This window comes from Conger conger, chromosome 1 (assembly GCF_963514075.1).
Source record: "Conger conger chromosome 1, fConCon1.1, whole genome shotgun sequence".
Lineage (NCBI taxonomy): Eukaryota > Metazoa > Chordata > Actinopteri > Anguilliformes > Congridae > Conger > Conger conger.
This window is the reverse complement of record NC_083760.1, coordinates 71,809,656-71,832,136: the sequence shown is the minus strand read 5'-3', so window position 1 is coordinate 71,832,136 and position 22,481 is coordinate 71,809,656. Positions and strand designations below refer to the sequence as shown.

The window sequence follows — 22,481 nt, the reverse complement described above, 5'->3', positions numbered from 1 at the left end:
CCTAGTTTGTCTCATTCCCCTGTGTATTTATACCTGTCTTTTTCAATTGCATGCTGCTAGTTTGTCTTGTCCTGTTTTTGTTCCAGAGCCCTTCATTCCTTCCCCTAGTTCTAGCCCCCTTGTTCCTGAGTCCTTGCCCTTGGTTTTTCTGGATTTCCTGGTTTTGACCCCTGCCTGCTTCTCTGGACTCTTCTTGGCTTGTTGTGGATCTGTACCTTTGCTTTGTTGGACTGACCCCCTGGTTTTTGACCCTGGCCTGTTTTTTGACTACGCTCTGTATGCCCCTCCATCTGCTAGTAAACCTGTCATTTTCCACACCCCTGTGTCTGCTTCTGGTTCCTCTGTCCTCCCCGCTGTGACAGTGTTGTCGAACAATTTTGCTGTCAACTTTTCACTTGAAAATAATTTCTAGTGTTTCTGTAAACATTGCTAATAATTTACATACAAAATGCATGCACACGCCCTGCCAAGTTCCATGAAGCACAGGTTATTCACTACCTGAGTGAGGGACTAGCAAAGTCAACATGCTTTTACTTGTGGCAGACAAATAGCAGCAAAGCCCATTTGTATGGTGTCCGTACTGCACCTTATTTAGGCTTGATTACAATTTATGGATTTGTATGGTTCACATGATTTTAGTAAAAAATGGTATACACATTTTAAACAGTGCCTTTTTTAAGACATACATCAATACATTTCTTATTCCTGCAAATTAAAATGAACATACATTTAAAGGAGCAATCACTTAGAGAATAAGATGAAAAAGATTAACTTGTTGGAGAATTGTACTAAGAAATCTACACTTGATGTATGCGTTACAAAATATGTAAAGCACAACACACAACACTTTTGAAATGTATTTTTTTATTTTTTTTATTTTCTCAAAGGGAGGCACAACAATATGAATACATCAAAATATTTAACCACTTCAACTAAAGTGTCATGGTTGTTTATCAGTGAAGTGAATTATAGTTGTGCAACGCCTGCATGGTGAATAAATTGGTTATTTTGTTTCTGGTTGCATGATAGACTCTGAAATACAGGTACGTTATTTCCCCAACCGACAATAAATTGTTAGTCCATCATTACAGTACAGAAAAAAAACTAAATACATTATGATTTTATGAGCAACATTTGATTTCCCCTTACATAACCTTAAGAACAAGCATCAGAGAGAGCAATAGGATCATGAACAAGAATATTGCATTTTTGAAACAATATAGTAGAAGTTTAAAAGAAAAAAAAAAATCAACAGAATGCTTTTGACTAATCTATGCGTGTTAGAACTTTCATTTAAATTTCCATGTGTAAATAACTTATTCTTAATAAAGCCCTTCAACTTTATTTCTACCACTATTAATGGTTATCAGAAACAATGAAATGGGAACAAAAGCAAGTTTGTGTTTATGCATGTTCACGTATATGTAAGCTTGTGCACATACATGCAAACATGATCATTCTGCAGTAATATGTGCATAGCATGTTTTAGCCGGTCACAATGATCACGCTTTATGTGAGCCACTTATCTATGCAGCCATAGTACACCGTTTCATTGGAGTGCCAACTGGTATGCTTCACTCCAGAAAACACACACACAACCAAGTCTCCTCTAGCATCCAGTGTCTTCAGCCCAAACACATCGTTCACATACACCTGGTACATGGGAAAATGAAATGCCATAAGCATATAGTAATAATAATAATAATAATAATAAAAATAATAATAATAATAATAATATGTACAACATTCAACTCACATCCTGGTCCTTCATCCCAACAACATCTTCATTTTCATCATAAAACCCAAAATGGCTGTTGAAAGAGCCAACATGAGCATGACCTCAAACAGACAGAGATGGCAGACATACAGAGAGGCCTGGAAAAAGACTTATTCAATTCAAATCAATATTATTTGTATAGCGCCTTTCACAGCAGGCTGCCCCAAAGGCTGTACATAGTAACAGAAGGGAAGAAACATTTTAAATGTCAGCCCTAAGCCCTCAAATAGCATATGAGGTAAATGACTTCCTATTAGGAGAAAAACAGTTATCAGCAGATTAAATCCTTGACAGTAGAGGGAAACCTGAAGTGTCTGAGAAAATCAATGTGAAAAGGAAAAAAGAAAGGTAGAGCTTTCAGACCTGGACTGCCAAGGAGTGATGACCCCATCATCTGGTCCTCCGATCAAAACCAGTTTCCTAATGCGCAGGAAGTTCTTCTTCCAGACTAACAAAAATAGAAGTACATTGTGAACACACTCAGTACAGTCATTGCTGCACTATAATCTAGTGGTAGAAAATATCACCCAGTGTGTGTGTGTGTGTGTCAAATGCAAAGCAATGTGACAAATAGACAGGATTATAGTGAATTGAGCTCTTAGGCTTTTTAAATTAATTGGTTATAGTTAAGGAGATTTTGCACTCAAAATTTACAATTCATTTCTATAATTCTATTCAGCAAAATGTGACTAATGGCAATTGATACTGACATTAACTTCATCATGACCAATAATGAGGTGCCTATTGCAATTTTTATTCATTTGCAATGATTTGTAAGCAAAATGCAATTTATTTTGGGTTTGTCATTTTCAAGCTCAAGAAAAGGGGCGAAACCTTGGGGGTTAAATTACAAATTGTACTTGCGACTGTCACATGCTAAAGATGGAACAGTTAAAATATGAGTATGTAGTCTGACAGCTGGTCCTTTAAAAAAAAAAACAAAAAAAAAAAAAACATTGCTGGTCATTTGAAATCTATAATTTATCAAGTATTCCCATGCAGTATTGACTGAATCTGAAAAAATGTTTATTACTTTCTGCACTGGGGTTAATCCTCTCACTGTCCAGCACTGCTAGATATTCACTTCTTCTCACATACTGGTGTATATAGTGGGGGTCTGGAAGAGAAACAGAAAACATCTGTATTCACGGCATTTGTAGAAGTCAAAAACACAATGAAAATTTGAAGGATACAACTCATCCTTTGCCCTTTACTGGAAATCAGCACTCAAATTACAGGATTACCCCGACTCAAATGTACAGCCCTTTCTTACCTTTCCAGAAGTTGCAGATAGAGATCATTTGTCCCATGGGCAAGTAGCAGAATTGATGGACCTGTTGCTTTATGAATTTTGAGAAAAGAGGTATTTTCAGGTATTCCGTTTCTGTGATAAACATGGAAATAAGACATTTGTGAAAAATTACAACTCAATACAAGTGGATTTGATCTTATGCGAAAGAATGTGAAAGTCATGCCAAATGTGAGAATAAATTGGCTGTGAGCATTACATTTACCATACTGGGCTGTCATATTGGTGAACATTAACAAATGTAGTAGTACTGGGTTGGGATGAGCATTTGAAGCACAGCAAAAATACACACTTTAGTTCCAAACCCTTCTCTGTAGGCAAAGAGTGGAAGTAGTATGTATAAAGCATTATGAGAGTTAAAAAAGTGAAACTAATAAACCCCACAGTGAAGATGCATCCACTCTGATACCATTGACTATGAAATGTATTGGCTGTGCTTAATATGACTGTCATGACAATACTGACCTCCATATTGGCCCCCTAGAGGGGAAGACAGTGAAATAAATGAGTGAATATTGTGCTCTGGAAGAGCGGTGAGAATTCCTCTACACACCAATCCACCTGTGTTAGAAAAAGGGGTGAGAGGGCAACATGTTAAATTTGAATGGAAAATAGAAGACACTGAAGCTCAGGAGAGAAGTATAAACTATTTTTCTAAAGACACCTCAACAGATGTTTTACATTGTGATTGAGAAAAGCGAATAAGAGGGGAAGTGCACATAATATTCAACTATTATGCTGTAACATTCCCATTAAAACAGAAAGACATTCAGTAAAAACCTTGGGAGAAGCAGATGAGGTGGACACCATCCACACTACTTTTCAGGATGGGGAGGACAGCCTGTATGAAGCCCTGTACTTGCTTCCACAATGGCTTTAAGCTGGATTCGTAGTCAAATAGGTCAATCACTGTCACATTTGTTCCTGGATGGGACTGAGAGGGGGGGGGGGGGTTACATTATGGCACTGAACAGCAGAGAACAGCATTTTGAGGCATGTACAGTGCATCCGGAAGTATTCACAGCGCTTCACTTTTTCCACATTTTGTTATGTTACAGCCTTATTCCAAAATTGATTAAATTCATTTTTTTCCTCCTAATTCTACACACAATACCCCATAATGACAAGGTGAAAAAAGATTTTTGCAAATTTAGTAAAAATCAAAAACTAAGAAACCACATGTACATAAGTATTCACAACCTTTGCCATGAAGCTCAAAATTGAGCTCAGGTGCATCCTGTTTCTACTGATCAACCTTGAGATGTTTCTACAGCTTAATTGGAGTCCACCTGTGGTAAATTCAGTTCATAAGTGCATGTCAGAGCACAAACCAAGCATGAAGTCAAAGGAATTGTCTGTAGACCTCCGAGACAGGATTGTCTCGAGGCACAAATCTGGGGAAGGTCCCAATGAGCACAGTGGCCTCCATCCGTAAATGGAAGTTCGGAACCACCAGGACTCTTCCTAGAGCTGGCCGCCCGTCTTAACCGAGCAATCGGGGGAGAAGGGCCTTAGGTCAGGGAGGTGACCAAGAAGCCGATGGTCACTGTCAGAGCTCCAGCGTTTCTCTGTGGAGAGAGGAGAACCTTCCAGAACAGGGGTCGGCAACCCTGGTCCTGGAGAGCCGCAGGGTGTGCTGGCTTTCGTTGTTACTTGGCATTAATTGATCAATGAAAGCCATTGATTGCACAGTTAACTCACCTCACCTGGGTTCTTGGGTCTGAATCGGTTGCTTATTTTAAGGTGGAGACGAAAGCCAGCACACCCTGCGGCTCTCCAGGACCAGGGTTGCCGACCCCTGTTCCAGAAGGACAACCATCTCTGCAGCAATCCACCAATCAGGCCAGATGGAAGCCACTCTTTGGTAAAAGGCACATGGCAGCCCATCTGGAGTTTGCCAAAAGGCACCTGAAGGACTCAGACCATGAGAAACAAAATTCTCTGGTCTGATGAGACAAAGATTGAACTCTTTGGTGTGAATGCCAGGCGTCATTGTTTGGAGGAAACCAGGCACCGCTCATCACCTGGCCAATACCATCCCAACAGTGAAGCATGGTGGTGGCAGCATCATGCTGTGGGGATGTTTTTCAGCGGCAGGAACTGGGAGACTAGTCAGAATTGAGGGAAAGATGAATGCAGCAATGTACAGAGACATCCTGGATGAAAACCTGCTCCAGAGCGCTCTTGACCTCAGACTGGGGTGACGGTTCATCCTTCAGCAGGACAACGACCCTAAGCACACAGCCAAGATATCAGAGTGGCTTCAGGACAACTCTGTGAATGTCCTTGAGTGGCCCAGCCAGAGCCCAGACTTGAATCCGATTGAACATCTCTGGAGAGATCTGAAAATGGCTGTGCACCGACGCTCCCCATCCAACCTGATGGAGCTTGAGGTGCTGCAAAGAGGAATGGGCGAAACTGCCCAAAGATAGGAGCGCCAAGCTTGTGGCATCATATTCAAAGACTTGAGGCTGTAATTGCTGCCAAAGGTGCATCAACAAAGTACTGAGCAAAGGCTGTGAATACTAATGTACATGTGATTTCTTAGTTTTTTTATTTTTAATAAATTTGCAAAAAATTTAAAAAAAACTTTCATGTTGTCATCATGTTGTGTTGTGTGTAGAATTTGAGGAAAAAAATTAATTTATTCAATTCTGGAATAAGGCTGTAACATAAAATGTGGGAAAAGTGAAGCGCTGTGTATACTTTCCGGATGCACTTTATAGTGCACAGTAAATTAATGGTATTGGCATGCCATATTTAGCATTGTAAATGGCATGCGTACACTGAATGGCACAATGCCAAATAAGCACTAAACTGCATGAATCTCTTCCTCTGCATCCTTTCCCTCTCTGTACTGCCCCTCTTTGGCATGTTGTCTCCCTATTAACAAGTGACTACTGTAGGAGTGGGCACTGACAACTGTTATATGGAGGAATCATTTTCAACATGAGCTTTCACCTTCATTTCCTTCACAATTTGGATTCAGAATCCACACCATGTAATCTACTCTTGCTCTTGGAGCACTGCAGTTAAACTGCATGTGCTTGTCCAGCCTTCTAGTTCACACGAGTACACCTTCCAGTTCTCATTCAACAGCAAAATTTCACTTTTAATTTAGAGAAGTGAATGTCATACAATACACCCAAAAAATAAATAAATAAAAAACCCACTCTCAAACAGATGGAGGAAGAGAAACTGAGCACAATCAATAAGTGAAATAAATAAACTTAAACCAAAAAGTAAACTAATACATTTCATGTAACAACCTTTCCATTAAAAGAAACCATGCAATCAGGTTGATACTTCCTCAGAACTGGTCAAACTACCTTTTTTATGACTTCATAACTTCAGGTTCTCGGATGACAATCACTATATGAATAAATTCGCCACTTCACTCACCTTATTGATAAAGCATTCCAAGCCCAAAAGGTCTTTGGGGCCGTCGAATAGACCGTGGACAATAATGACTGGCTTGTAACCGACAACATTGGCTGCAAGAGAGACACTAAGGAACATGCAGAGCAACTCAGAAACTCCGTTCCTGGTGTCACGGAAACCAAATGCTAGCATCATCAAATGCACGAAAAATATAATATAGCCTACAATAAGTGTGTCGAGTTATAGTAAATAAAATAAACTGATTCCAAACACTGTCTCCGTCTCTAAAAGCATAAGCAAATGGCATTCTCGGGCGGCGCGTGCACTATTTTGTTTCAGGTATGTTGAGACGGGTGCGTGGGAGGTACACCATGCAAAAAGTCCAGTAGCCAGGAAAGCTGTCAGCGGGGCAAAAGTACAGGCGGACGGTAGGCAGGCTCAGGGTCGAAGTCGTGGTACAGGAAGGCAATGGTCAGCAAAAGACGGCAATCATTTTTGGTCAATAAACAGGCTTGGCTCGTAACGGGCAGACAATGACTTGACAAACCCGCTAACGCATGCACAGACGAGCAGGAGGCAACAATTTCGCCATGACATGACACTGAGCTATATATGCAGGTGTAGACAGGTGTACACAATTACCTTGAGAGCAGCATGAGAATGGAAATCAGGTGTGGAGGATTGACAAGTTAACGAAGTAATTAGTAATCGTTAGTAATATACCTATCCTGCCCTAGCGTTAGTAAATTAGTAAATTACATGCACAAGAAACGTAAGGTAACATGGACACATGGTTAGAATGTTAGTATTACCCAATCCTGATCTAGCGATAGAAGATTAGTAAGTAGACAAGGGAAATTAAAACAATTAGGGAAGCGTGAGTGACAGAAAGGGAGAGAGAGAAAAAGCATGAATGGAAGGTTTGCAGAAAGACACAAAAAAGTGTATGCTAAACAATGAACGGAACAGCATAACATGACACAACATAAATCGTGACAGAACAAGTTTGCGATATTATGATAATAAACTATATAAAATGACATGGCAAGACTAAGAAATAAAAGGTAACAAGAACTAAACATGAAACATAACATGACATGACAATGAAACGTAACAAGAAATAAAACATAAAAACGTGGCGAGACTAGACTAACAAAATACATGACATGACAATAACGTAAATAAGACAATAACTAAACATGAGACATTACCTGACAAACATGAAATGTGACATATGTTCTCTCTGCCATCAGTTTATTTTTACACGTTCAGGTTTCGTGAGGATTCTTCTTCCCATTTTTCTGATATTTGAAATCCCAATGCGTATATAAATGGCAGAAACCAATTAAAAAATCGTATAAAATCGTAAAAAGTGAAATATTGTGTACAGTACAAAAAACGATAGAATTTATGTTTGTCCTCTCTTTTTATGCGTCTAAATAAATCCCTGCGTATAAAGCTCGGGGATCTGCAGCCCCGGTGCGCATCTGCTCAGTATTAATAGATACTTAGTAGTTTTTAGGATGAGTATGACCGACTGCAAATGGAACAGACACTGAAACTATACAGTAGCTACAGTATGTAACAGTAGTAGGCTATGACAGGGGAGACCGGGCCACAAACCAACACGAGGCATGATGAAACATGGGGATTTTGCTTAGTTGCATGATGTGAAATGCTAATATATACAAGCTTAGCCACAATAACTTTTAATGTAACGTTGTATATTCTAGATGTAGGCTACCATGCACATATTCTGTGATATTTAACACTCGCTTTTATCCATTTCTTTCCCGACATTTATTACATTTTAATGTTGCCATATGCAGTTAGTACAGACAAAATATAGACCATTTCTACTGGACAATTATCAGATGAAAAATGCAAACGGTAAGAAATGCTGGATTCACCAACCATTGACTTGTATTAAAACGAAGCATTTTACAGTCCGTTTTCCGACATTGACGTCATTTCAACTCGCCCCAGAGATGTTTAAACTTGCCCCATAGTCCCATAGCAACAGTTTAACTCCGGCTATAGTCATAGCAAAGACATGTATCTTCAACCAAAGTCTTTGGTTGTCCCCCGGTCTCCCCTTATATTCGTTGCCATTGGGATTGTTTATTTATCTGTCCTAGTCGGCGTGATAGTAAATATTTATACATTTCATTTAGAATTATTTTTGAAAGCATCTTCTATTTACATAATCTTTTGGACATGTATGTTGTCAGGTAGTTAAAACAGAAAAAATGTATATAAAGATCATCTTTAGCATATTGTAATCGATTCATGTATGTTTACTCGGTGTTTAGGCACCAAGCACTGGTAATATTGACTGAAACAACTGAGGGTAAGTACCATTGGTACTGTAGCATCATGTTTGATGATGACTGACACTTATTGATTAGTTCTAATTTGGCTCAATAGTCTAATCCATTAAATACATTGCCTGTTTCATGTAGGCATGTATAGTCTGGGTGTGTTTGAACAGAAGCAATCACCCACACACACCAACACACATAACACTGTCTCCTCATCTGTTTCTTTTTCACATACTATTTACACAGTGAAAATCAATGGGAGCTACACAATGACAACAGTAAAGTGTTTACTGTAGGTAAATTCCAAGAAGACTACTTTATTGCTCAAGAAATCAGAGAATGAAATCAAGAGTCTTGTTTACTTTTTTGTTTTACTTGTCTTAAGGATTAAACATAAATGTAAGCACCTCGATGATAGATTGTAGCTATTTATTCGAATGAATGAATGAATGTAATAAAATGCAATAAAGAACATTAAAACATTCTAATAAAAGAATATTTCAAAATGCCCCCCGGAACTTACTTAGCATGACAATATAAAAATGAGAGCTTTCCTCGCTTGCAGAGAACATATAACAGAAAACATAACTCTCTTTTGGAAAAATAAAAATGCATAATTAAGTTTTATTTTTTTTAAATAGACATGCACACTCCAAATAGCTTTCAAATAGCTTCTAGGTTTCTGTCTTACAAGAAGAAAAAGAAATATCCAGGCCCGGGAGTGAAAATGTAAATATATAATTTTCTACTAACAACTGATATGCAAAACACATTGTTTGCAAAATGATTTGTGTAATCGTTTGCTCATGAATAGATACCATTTTTAAACTTTACCTCTACGGGCAAAATCATTGACTAGGTCCAGTCTTTTTTTTCACGGTGGACGGGACTTAAAAGCCCGCGGCGAGGGAGCTGCTTCTCGTGTCATGCATTTGTCTCACCGTCTATGCTTGAATGCTTGATGTTGTCATTATGCAACTCAGCAGCTTCTTGTTTAAAGATAGCTGAGGCTGTTGCAGATTTTATAATACATATAGTACATTTCGTTAATTTATTTATTGTATCTTAAGCCAGGGAAATTCACTTAGCCATTCTATGCGGAAAACAAGTTGCTTTTTCTCCATGAACTGGGCCAACTGGACTCCTCTGGTCCATTACATTACATTACATTATTGGCATTTGGCAGACGCTCTTATCCAGAGCGACGTACAACAAAGTGCATACCCATAACCAGGGATAAGTTCACTGAAAGACCCTAGGGGGAAGTACAATTTAGTTTTCTAATGCTGCATTCGGCGCCGTATCCATTGCAATAATTAAGGGACTGGGTACTGAATTTTTTAATGCATTTTGGCGAAAATATAAATCGACGGAAGGGAAAATAATTGTAAAGTTTGCCGACTGAAAAGTATTTTTTTAGTCGCACCGGTGCGACCTTTAAAAATGTTCATTCGCATCACCAAGAAAAATGTGCAAAATGCTACATAACAGTCCATTCACTATTCAGGCTAGCAGAGAGCTTTCAGGTGGGTACTCAAACAGTTGCTCCAGTTGTAGGGGAGACCGGGGTTGGTTGTCTCACGGGTTGGTTGTCACAGTGCTTATTACAGCCACACTAGAGGGCGCTGTGACATGATGTTGATATTAACTTTTAGCCCTGACATCCTCTTCATTTTGCACTAGCCATTTTTTGGAACACACACAAAACACTGAGGTGAGGAGATATTTTATCATTTTTATGGGTCAGAGTAATTTTTCATGTTGGTGTTGTTTTTGTATTAACTGCTTATTAGTCATTTGGAAATAAAACACTTTTTAAAAAGTCAAAGGTACGTAGCTTTTGATGAGTCATCTTTTAGCTAGCAAGCTAAAGCTATGTGGGAGCTAGCTTAACATGTTTGTTAAGAGGTCAGTTGGGGATGGTTGTCTCACTGCTCTGGGGGTTCACATGTGACAACCAACCCCTAAAGTTTGAGAAATGATTTTTTCAGCTGAGGATATGCAGACAGTGAGATTTTTTGTGTTTTTTGTTGGTAGAATGGTCAGGAACTTCAAGAGAAAGACAGACAGGGGAAGTACGCCAGCAGATGTTATGCTTTTGACTGTGAGGCAGGTGAAGCTAGCAGACAAGAGCATACGTAGCACAGCTAAAGACTTCAATATTAACGACAGGACATTGACCCGTTACTGCCAGAAAATGTCCAGTGATGACATAGAGGGCAGGGCTACCACTCTATCAGTGCCAGTTGGCTACATAAAAAATCGCCAGATTTTCAGCAATGACCAAGAGAAGCAGCTAAAAGATTATGTCTTAAGGGCCTCTGATATCTACTACGGTCTTGCACCCAAAGAAGTCCGTGGTCTGGCTTTCCAATATGCTGTGTCACAGAACATCACTATTCCACAGTCCTGGAGTGACACTAGTCGAGCCAGTGCGGACTGGTTCCGTGGCTTTTTGAAGCGCCACCCTTCTCTCTCCATACACTCACCAGAGGCAACAAGCTTGGCACACGCTACAAGCTTCAACAGAGAGAATGTTGTGTGCTGAGGATGGGTGCTGAGGATGTAATCCTGTCACCCCCGGGGAGGGTAGTGAAGACATTCCTGTGTCTAATCTCCTGGGGTTAATGGTGATGGTCTTTCCCCTCTTGCTCAGCCCTGCTGCTGCATTCCTGAGAGAGAAAAGAGGGAGAGAGGGGGATTGGGAGGGAGAGATAGAAGGAGAGGCTGATGGAGGAGGAACAGTGAGACTCCTGCCCAGGTTCTTTGGATGATTCTCAGGAGAGTGAGTAGATTTAGGATTGATGGTAAAGGATGTGCAAACATTTGACTGGTTTAGTTGGTGCAGTTTTGACTGGATTCTCTGGCTGTCATAATGCTGTTGTAAGGGCTGTACACTTTTCTGTGTGTTACATATTTCTTCATCCTTCGGCTGTGCCATCTGGTTGTCTGGCTCATGGTCTTGTATCTTTTGGTGAAACTGTATCAAGTGTGGTGTCCTGTTGCAATTCTGCTCTGTGAACATTCAGCATTTTTAAATCTGGCTTCAGTGTCTCGCGTTCCATGAAGCACAGGTTATTCACTACCTGAGAGAGGGACTAGCAAAGTCAACATGCTTTTACTTGTGGCAGACAAACAGCAGCAAAGTCCATTTGGCATGGTGTCCGTACTGCACCTTATTTAGGCTTTATTACAATTTATGGATTTGGGTGGTTCACATGATTTTAGTAAAAAATTATATACACATTTTAAACAGTGCCTTTTTTAAGACATGCATCAATACATTTCTTATTCCTGCAAACTAAAATGAAAACATACATTTAAATGAGCAATCACTTAGAGAATAAGATGAAAAAGATTAACTTGTTGGAGAATTGTACTAAGAAATCTACACTTGATGTGTTACAAAACATGTAAAGCACAACACACAACACTTTTGAAATGTATTTATTTATTTATCTCAATGGGAGGCACAACAATATGAATACATCAAAATATTTGACCACTTGCAAGCCACTTATCTATGCAGCCATAGTACACCGTTTCATTGGAGTGCCAACTGGTATGCTTCACTCCAGAACACACACACACACACACACACACACACGTCTCCTCTAGCATCCAGTGTCTTTAGCCCAAACGCATCCTTCACATACACCTGGTACACGGGAAAACGAAATGCCATAAGCATATATTAAAATAATAATAAAGGTGTACAACATTCAACTCACATCCTGGTCCTTCATCTCAACATCTTCATTTTCATCATAAAACCCAAAATGGCTGTTGAAAGAGCCAACATGAGCATGACCTCAAACAGACACAGAGATGGCAGACATACAGAGAGGACTGGAAAGAGACTTATTCAATTCAAATCAATTTTATTTGTATTGCACCTTTCACAGCAGGCTGCCCCAAAGGCTGTACATAGTAACAGAAGGGAAGAAACATTTTAAATGTCAGCCCTAAGCCCCCAAATAGCAGACGAGGTAAATTACTTCCTACTAGGAGAAAAACGGTTATCAGCAGATTAAATCCTTGACAGTAGAGGGAAACCTGAAGTGTCTGAGAAAATCAATGTGAAAAGGAAAAGAAAGGTAAAGCTTTCAGACCTGGACTGCCAAGGAGTGATGACCCCATCATCTGATCAAAACCAGTTTCCTAATGCGCAGGAAGTTCTTCTTCCAAACTAACAAAAATTGAAGTACATTGTGAACACAGTAGACTCAGTACACAGCCATTGCTGCACTATAATCTTGACTGACTGACTGACTGACTGTCTAATGCAAAGCAATGTAACAAATGGATAGGATTAGTGAATTGAGCTCTTAGACTTTTTAAATTATAGTTTAAATTTAAGGAGATTTTTGCACTCAATTTACAATTTGTTTCTATAATTCTATTCAGAAAAATGTGACCAATGGCAATTGATACGGACATTAACTTGATCATGACCAATAATTAGGTGCCTATTGCATTTTATTTTTATTTTCTTTTTGCAATGATTAGTAAGCAAAATGCAGTTTATTTTGGGTTTGTCATTTTCAAGCTCAAGAAAAGGGGCGAAACCTTAGGGGTTGAATAACAAATTGCACTTGTGACTGTCACATGCTAAAGATGGAACAGTTAAAATGTGTAATCGGACAGCAAAAATAAATGAAGAATTGCTGGTCATTTCAAATGTATAATTTATCAAATATTCCTATGTCCCATAGGAAAGTAGCAGAATGTATAGAGGTGTCCATTAAGTTTGGGAAAAAATCTCAGGTATTCTGCATCTGTGATAAACATGGAAACGAGTCATTTGTGTAAAATTACAATTCAATACAAGTGGATTTGATCTTATGTGAAAGAATGTGGAAAAAGTCACGCCAAATGTGAGAATAAATTGGCTGTGAGCATTACATTTACCAGATTGGGCAGTCATATTGGTGAACATTTTAACAAATGTAGTACTGGGTTGGGATGAATATTTGAAGCACAGCAAAAATACACACTTTGTTTCACTGTAAAGTGGAAGTAGTATGTATTATGAGAGTTAAAAAAGTGAAACTAATAAACCCCACAGTGAAGATGCATCCACTCTTTGATACCATTGACTAGGAAATGTATTGGCTGTGCTTAATATGACTGTCATGACAATACTTACCCCCATATTGGCCCCCTAGTGGGGAAGACAGTGGAATAAATGAGTGAATATTGTGCTCTGGAAGAGCGGCGAGAATGCCTCTACACACCAATCCACCTGTGTTAGAAAAAGGGGTGAGGGCAACATGTTAAATTTGAATGGAAAACAATAGAACACACCAAAGCTCAGGAGAGAAGTATAAACTATTTTTCTAAAGACCCCAATAGATGTTTTACATTGTGATATTGAGAAAAGATGAGAATAAGAGGGGAAGTGCACATAATATTCAACCATTATGCTGGAACACTCGTTAAACAGATGAGGTGGACACCATCCACACTATTTTTCAGGATGGGGAGGACAGCCTGTTTGAAGCCCTGTACTTGCTTCCACATTGGCGTTAAGCTGGATATGTCATCAAATAGGTCAATCACTGTCACATTCATTCCTGGATGGGACAGAGGTGAAGGTTAGTGAGACGGAGATGCATGATGGCACAGAACAGTAGAGAACAGCAATTGTTTTGCTGCAATCATTTTGAGGCATGTATAGTGCACAGTAAATTAATGGTATTGGTATGCCATATTTAGCATTGAAAATGGCATACGTACTGTACAGGGACATCATGGTATTTTTAAACACTGAATGACACAATAGCAAATAAGCACTAAACTGCATGATTCTCTTCCTCTGCATCCTTTCCCTCTCTGTACTGCCCCTCTTTGGCATGTCTCCCTATTAACAAGTGACTACTGTGGGAGTGGGCACTGACAACGGTTATATGGAGGAATCATTTTCAACATGAGCTTTCACCTTCATTTCCTCCACAATTTGGATTCAGAATCCACACCTCATGTAATCTACTCATGCTCTCGGAGCACGGCAGTGAAACTGCATGTGCTTGTCCAGCCTTCTAGTTCACACGAGTACACCTTCCAGTTCTCATTCAACAGGAAATTTCACTTTTAATTTAGAGAAGTGAATGGCATACAATAGACCCAAAAAAAAAAACCCTCTCAAACAGATGGAGGAAGAGAAACGGAGCACAATCAATAAGTGAAATAAATCAACTTAAACCCAAAAGTAAAGATAATACATTTCATGCAACAACCTTTCCATTAAAGGAAACCATGCAATCAGGTTGATACTTCCTCAGAACTGGTCAAACTACCATTTTTATGACTATAACTTCAGGTTCGAGTGTACATCTCCGATGACAATCGCTATATGAATTAATTATTGATAAAGCATTCCAAGCCAAGAAACTCTTGGGGGCCGTCGAATAGACCGTGGACAATGACTGGCTTGTAACCGACATTGGCTGCAAGAGAGACACTAAGGAGCAAAGTTCATACACGTAAAATGCAGCCAAAACCAAAGTACAGTACCGAGGAAGAAAGCAGTCTCGTAATCGGTACACCATGCAAAAAGTCCAGTAGCCAGGAAAGCTGTGAGCGGGGCAGAAGTACAGGTAGACGGTAGGCAGGCTCAGGGTCGAAGTCGTGGTACAGGAAGGCAATGGTCAACAAAAGAGGGCAATACTTTTTGGTCAAAAAACAGGCTTGGGTCGTAACGGGCAGACAACGACTTGACAAACCCGCTAACGCATGCACAGACGAGCAGGAGGCAACAATTTCGCCAGGACATGACACTGAGCTATATATGCAGGTGTAGACAGGTGTAGACAATAAACTTGAGAGCAGCATGAGAATGGAAATCAGGTGTGGAGGATTGACAAGTTAACGAGACACTTAGTAATCGTTAGTAATATACCTATCCTGCCCTAGCATTAGTAAATTAGTAAATGACATGCACAAGTAACGTAAGGTAACATGAACACATGGTTAGAATGTTAGTATTACCCAATCCTGATCTAGCGATAGAAGATTAGTAAGTAGACATGGGAAATTGAAACAATTAGGGAAGCGTGAGTGACAGAAAGGGAGAGAGAGAAAAAGCATGAATGCTTTTCAGAAAGACACAATAAAAGTGTACGCTAAACAATGAACGGAACAGCATAACATGAAACAACATAAATCGTGACATAACAAGTTTGCGATATTATGACAATAAACAATATAAAAAAACATGGCAAGACTAAGAAATAAATGGTAACAAGAACTAAACATGACAATGCAACGTAACAAGAAATAAAACATAAAAACGTGGCGAGACTAGACATTACCTGACAAACATGAAACGTGACATATGTTCTCTCTGCCATCAATTTATTTTTACACGGTCAGGTTTCGTGAGGTTTCTTCTTCCCATTTTTCTGATATTTGAAATCCCAATGCGTATATAAATGGCAGAAACCAATTACAAAATCGTATAAAATCGTAAAAAGTGAAATATTGTATACAGTACAAAAAACGATATAATTTTTGTTTGTCCTCTATATTTATGCGTATAAATAAATCCCTGCGTATAAAGCTCGGGGATCTGCAGCCCCGGTGCGCATCTGCTCAGTATTAATAGATACTTAGTCGTTTTTAGGACGAGTATGACTGACTGCAAATGGAACAGACACTGTAACTATACAGTAGCTACAGTATGTAACAGTAGTAGGCTATGATAGGGGAGACCGGGCCACAAACCAACACGAGGCATGATGAAACATGGGGATTTTGCTTAGTTGCATGATGTTTTGACTTGTGTGTTATAGCAACCCGCTGCTGTGTGTGAGTGGCAGGGTGATTTGAAAACGTCATCGAGAGTTAGTAACAGATCTGTGTTTTAGCACTCTGAAAGAATGTTTTTTCACCAAAGTGTTTTTCAATTAACCGATTATGTGTGAACGCCACAGACTCCAGGGTCTTGTAGGTTATAAAGCAATATAGTTTTGGGACATTTCACTTGCAAGCAGAGACTGTGATTCATGCAGGAGCCAATTTAAATTCTAATATATAAAAGCTTCGCCACAATAACTTTCAATGTAACGTTGTATATTCTATATGTAGGCTACCATGCACATATTCTGTGATATTTAACACTCGCTCTTATCCATTTATTTCCCGACATTTATTACATTTAATGTTGCCATATGCAGTTAGTACAGACAAAATATAGACCATTTCTACTGGACAATTATCAGATGAAAAATGCAAACGGTAAGAAATGCTGGATTCACCAACCATTGACTTGTATTAAAACGAACATTGACTTTATTTCAACTCGCCCCAGAGATGTTTAAACTTGCCCCATAGTCCCATAGCAACAGTTTAACTCCGGCTATAGTCATAGCAAAGACATGTATCTTCAACCAAAGTCTTTGGTTGTCCCCCGGTCTCCCCTTATATTCGTTGCCATTGGGATTGTTTATTTATCTGACCTAGTCGGTGTGATTGTAAATATTGATACATTTCATTTAGAATTATTTTTGCAAGCATCTTCTATTTACATAATCTTTTGGACATGTATGTTGTCAGGTAGTTAAAACAGAAAAAATGTATATAAAGATCATCTTTACCATATTGTAATCGATTCATGTATGTTTACTCGGTGTTTAGGCACCAAGCACTGGTAATATTGACTGAAACAACTGAGGGTAAGTACCATTGGTACTGTAGCATCATGTTTGATGATGACTGACACTTATTGATTAGTTCTTATTTGGCTCAATAGTCTAATCCATGAAATACATTGCCTGTTTCATGTAGGCATGTATAGTCTGGGTGTGTTTGAACAGAAGCAATCACCCACACACACCAACACACATAACACTGTCTCCTCATCTGTTTCTTTTTTTACATTTACATTTTAGTCATTTGTCATTTAGTCAGACTACTTTATTGCTCTAGAAATCAGAGAATGTGTCACAGTGTTGTACTTTATGTTGCTAGCCACTAGGTGTCACTAAATTGTTTTTTGTCTCACTGCTTAATTGTCTTGTTGTACGCACCTGTTGTTAGTCTTGTGATTAGTGTTTCCCATTGTCTCCTGTATATAGCCCGGTCCTTTTCACTTAGTCTTTGTTGAGTCTTCACCTTAACCCTCTGTGAGTAACCCTGTCTGATTCTGTCTATCTGTACTTTGTTTGGATATTCTGTGTTTGACCCTGGAGTGTTTATACACTACGAGACTGGATTGCTACCTTTTGGAGTTTTTTTAGTTCACCCTTTTTGGAAGTTCTTTGTTGTTTTTCGACCTTATGGAATTGTGGAAAATCGTCTGTTTCGTAAATCTTCTGTGCTTTTGGAACTTGTTTTTCGTTCAAATAAACATTTGGATTGTACCTGCAGTACTCCGCAATTGGGCCATCCTCAGTGCTTGGTGGTCCCCCCCAGCCAGCTTAACTTTCCTTAACTTTTCCCATTCATTTTCAACGGAAGTTCTTATCACTTCGGATGCGATATATTCTTGGCCGCACGTTGATATCGCGGCGCTGTTCTGAGAAACGAACGACGTCCTTACAGCGCGGATTCCTTAACTATTCGAAATCGCCTGGCGCGAATCATTTCCATGGGCTCCTTTTGGTAAGATAATTATTTTACTATTAACGGGTCCTCGAATGATATTTATGTTGAGGTATTCCCGATGTATTGTTTTGAATGTTCCAATTGTTAGTTTTATGTGGGGAAAATTACAGGTAAACGGGATGTCTGTTTCTCAACGTTGTAGCCAGCTACATTAACATGCTATCACATTACGATTTTAAAATATCACCGTCATTAATAGTATTGACAATTTATATACACGTTTGATTCGTGAAGGTTTAGACAAAATGTATTGTTGCTCTTATTTCACTGCCAATTGTTTATTGACATAGGCCTAACTTACTGTCATTCAGACATCTTGGTATATGTTCCTTTATTTTCCATTAATTGTTAACTTGCCCATATTATGTAGTTGCCCAGCTAAGTACTTAAATGAGAGCAGTTTCCACAATTATATTATACAATATTTACACCCATGTTACCTTCAATTATATGAATGTACAGTAAATGCATACTTTTTTCTTTAGTACAATAATGACTAATGCCAGGCATTACAGTATAATTAGGCACACAGTATAATTAGTACAGGTCTCTTGGTTCCTTTCATACATTTCATAACTAATGTTACTTTGATATCTCCAGGTGATCAGCATGTGGAGGCGTGTATATTTTCTCCCAGGTAGGCTGCAGATGTACTTCCGAAGAGGTCTGAAGTCCTTGGCAAAATCGGAACAATACCAGTACTTCAGGAGACCCAGCCTTCACCTTCCCTCCTGCCCTGGCTATTCCAGGGCTTTAATACCTATGCATATCCACCATGCTAATATTGTTACAAACAACAATATATAGTTATTCATTTATATTTTTGTTGCTGTTGTGTTTATATGTTCATAAGAATTGTAATATGCAATGCCCTCTAATTCTTGGGACAAAAACATTAATTTAGCTCACTACACCAGTTTTATATTCATAAACAAATTATTCAAAGTGCAAGTTCTCATATTTTATTAAAGGGTATTTTTATGCATTCTGTTTTCACCATGTTGACATGACAGCACTTTTTATACATAATCCCCCCATTTCAGGGCTCCATAATGTTTGGGACATATTTATGTGATGTAAATTAGTCATGTTTACTGCATATTTTCTGTATGCATGACTGGTTGAAGTCTGTGACCCACTGAGACATGACTGTAGTATTCTGTGGACCGTAGTCTCTGACACATCCACACCTGCCTCCTGAAGGGTGTTTCTGATCGGTTGGACACATGTTTGGGGATTTTTCTTCATTATGAGAATTCTTCAGCTATCAGCTGTAGAGGTCTTACTTGGCTTGCCATGCCCTATGCCCCATTACATGTTCTCTCTCCTTAATGCTGTTCCAAGCAGTTGATGTTACACCTAAGGTTTGGCATAACAAAACAGACATTACAGAATTTTCAGTCTCATAATTGCTTCCTTGACATTTATTGGAACAACTCTGGCCCTCATGTTTAATGACAATAATACAAACCAAAGGCAAGAAAAAGCCTAGAAAAATGTTTATTGTTTTTGTTATTTCAATATGGTGAAACCAAAGTCTGTAAACATGCCCTTCAATATTTGCTGAGAATATGCATTTTTGATTACAAATCTAAAATTGTGGAGAACAGAGCCAAATAAAAAGTCTTTCTCGTAAACATTACAGATGGCACTGTATATAACATTGTAATCTTTTTTTGTGTATGTAATAAATAGCAATAATTGATCTAATGTCAGTAGTGATGAAATGTCAGTTCTACATCTAATGTAGAACTTTCCACATTGTTATACACCGCTATTTTCACATGCATACTACTGTACTATTATGTTGCCTCATTGTGTAAGTGTAAATATGTTTATACGGTTCTGTACTTTAATAAGCTATACCCTTCACCTCTGTTACATATTTTGCATCTTCTATTTGACAATATACACTCACTTTATTAGGTCTTTTGCTGCTGTAGTCTATCCACTTAGAGGCATTGTGTGTTCAGAGATCTGTTCACTGATGTTATGTGCAGTTATTTGCATTACTGTCACCTTCCTGTCAGCTTAGACCAGTCTGGCCCTTCTCCATTACCTCACTCATCCTCAAGCCATTTCCGTCTGCAGAACTGCCGATCACTGAATGTTTGTTTGTTTTTCGCACCATTCTGAGTAAACTCAAGAGATCAGTTACAGAAATACTCGTACCTGGCACCAACAATCATGCCAGTCAAAATCACTTGGTTGATATGAACATGAACTGGAGCTCCTGACCCATATCTGCATGATTTTATGCATTGTACTGCTGCCACGATTAGGTAATCGCATGACTAAGTAGGTGTTCCTAATAAAGTTCTCAGTGAGTGGATATTTTGGCAATTGTCAGTATCTGTGTGCATGGATAGTAGACAAGTTGTAAATATTGTTCTCCTTCAGTTGCCATAAAAACTTTTACCCAACATCCTACCAGCTGCCTGCCTTTCATTTTATTTCCTGCTTGATATTATTAATTTGAATGTAAAGTTTGTCAGGATTGGAAGATATTAAATTATGTACTTCATTATCTGTCACGACCTGGCTCAGTGGCCGTGACAAAGAGGGAGACACACACTGACGCATTTATAAAACAAGGTCAAATTTATTTGAAATTACCAGTTAACAAAAATGTGTAGTGTGAAAGTCAGTTGCATCAGTAGTGTGAGTGAGTGGATGTGTGAAAAGTATGCTGAAGCAATGTTGTCTGATGCAAACACAAAAAGAACCAACAGGTACGTGGGAAGAGAGTTCCCTCCTTCAGACAAGAGTCAGGCACATTTTAACATCTGGTCACAGGTGCTCCCAATTGCGCAAATGACCTGGTACTCCGCCAACAAGGCACCTGTGAAGTAACGCCAGAATAAGTAGCACAGAGCAGGGGGCCATAACATATCCCTAATTTTAACAATTTGACACAATAAAATTAAAAAATTAAAAAAACATTCACAGAGTTACAATAACAGCCATTAAAAACAATGTACTTAAAACAAATTGCATATCCCATATTGTTCAGAGTGAACAGTGGGGGACAGAGACAAATACCTAAATTGAAGTAAAATGATTTCCTATCCATAGTGAAATGGAGCTGGAGATCTAATGACACAACAAACATGATTATGGGCCAATTTCTACAAGGAAATAGTTGCCATTATTTATGTCATGGTTTGGCAAAGGGCGGATTCGAGCCGAAGTGACCATCGTAGGGCTCTACACCTATCCACGGCTGGCCCTGACTAGCACGCCAGAGACCGGGGTTCTATACCTGGCCGTGACAGAATGAAATCAAGAGTCTTGTTTACTTTTTTCTTTTACTTGTCTTAAGGATTAAAAATAAATGTAAGCACCTCGATGATAGATTGTAGCTATTTATTCGAATGAATGGAGCGCATTTGAGTGCAAAATGTAATAAAATGCAATAAAGAACATTAAAACATTCTAATAAAAGCATATTTCAAAATGCCCCCCGGAACTTACTTAGCATGACAATATAAAAATGAGAGCTTTCCTCGCTTGCAGAGAACATATCACAGAAAACATAACTCTTTTGGAAAAATAAAAATGCATTATTAGGTTTTCTTTTTTTAATAGACATGCACACTCCAAATAGCTTTCAAATAGCTTTCAAATAGCTTCTAGGTTTCTGTGTTACAAGAAGAAAAAGAAATATCCAGGCCCGGGAATGAAAATTTAAATATATAATTTTCTACTAACAACTGATATGCAAAACACATTGTTTGCAAAATGAGTTGTGTAATCGTTTGCACATAAAAAGATACCATTTTTAAACTTTACCTCTACGGGCAAAATCATTGACTAGGTCCAGTCTTTCTTTTCACGGTGGAGGGAGCTGCTTCTCGTGTCATGCATTTGTTTCACCTTTGCTTGAATGCTTGATGTTGTCATTATGCAACTCAGCAGCTTCTTGTTTAAAGATAGCTGAGGCTGTTGCAGATTTTGTATAACCAGCACTGGCTATTCCACACTGAGTACAATACATATAGTACATTTCGTTAATTTATTTATTGTATTTTAAGACACGGAAATTCACTTAGCCATTCTATGCAAACAAGTTGGTTTTTTTCTCCAT

General features: G+C 38.7%; 1 protein-coding gene across 1 annotated transcript; it reads right to left on the bottom strand.

The window, feature by feature from the left end:
• Nucleotides 1-844: 844 nt before the first annotated feature.
• On the bottom strand, nt 845-7,032 carry LOC133109677 (lysosomal thioesterase PPT2-A-like). The gene is made up of 8 exons (XM_061219152.1): nt 6,489-7,032; nt 3,867-4,020; nt 3,552-3,647; nt 3,051-3,161; nt 2,811-2,894; nt 2,141-2,225; nt 1,757-1,811; nt 845-1,653 (listed from the first exon to the last, which is right to left on the bottom strand). Exons 1-8 carry the CDS (start codon nt 6,660-6,662, stop codon nt 1,510-1,512), a joined length of 903 nt encoding a protein of 300 aa, XP_061075136.1. The 5' UTR covers nt 6,663-7,032; the 3' UTR covers nt 845-1,509.
• Nucleotides 7,033-22,481: the final 15,449 nt, after the last annotated feature.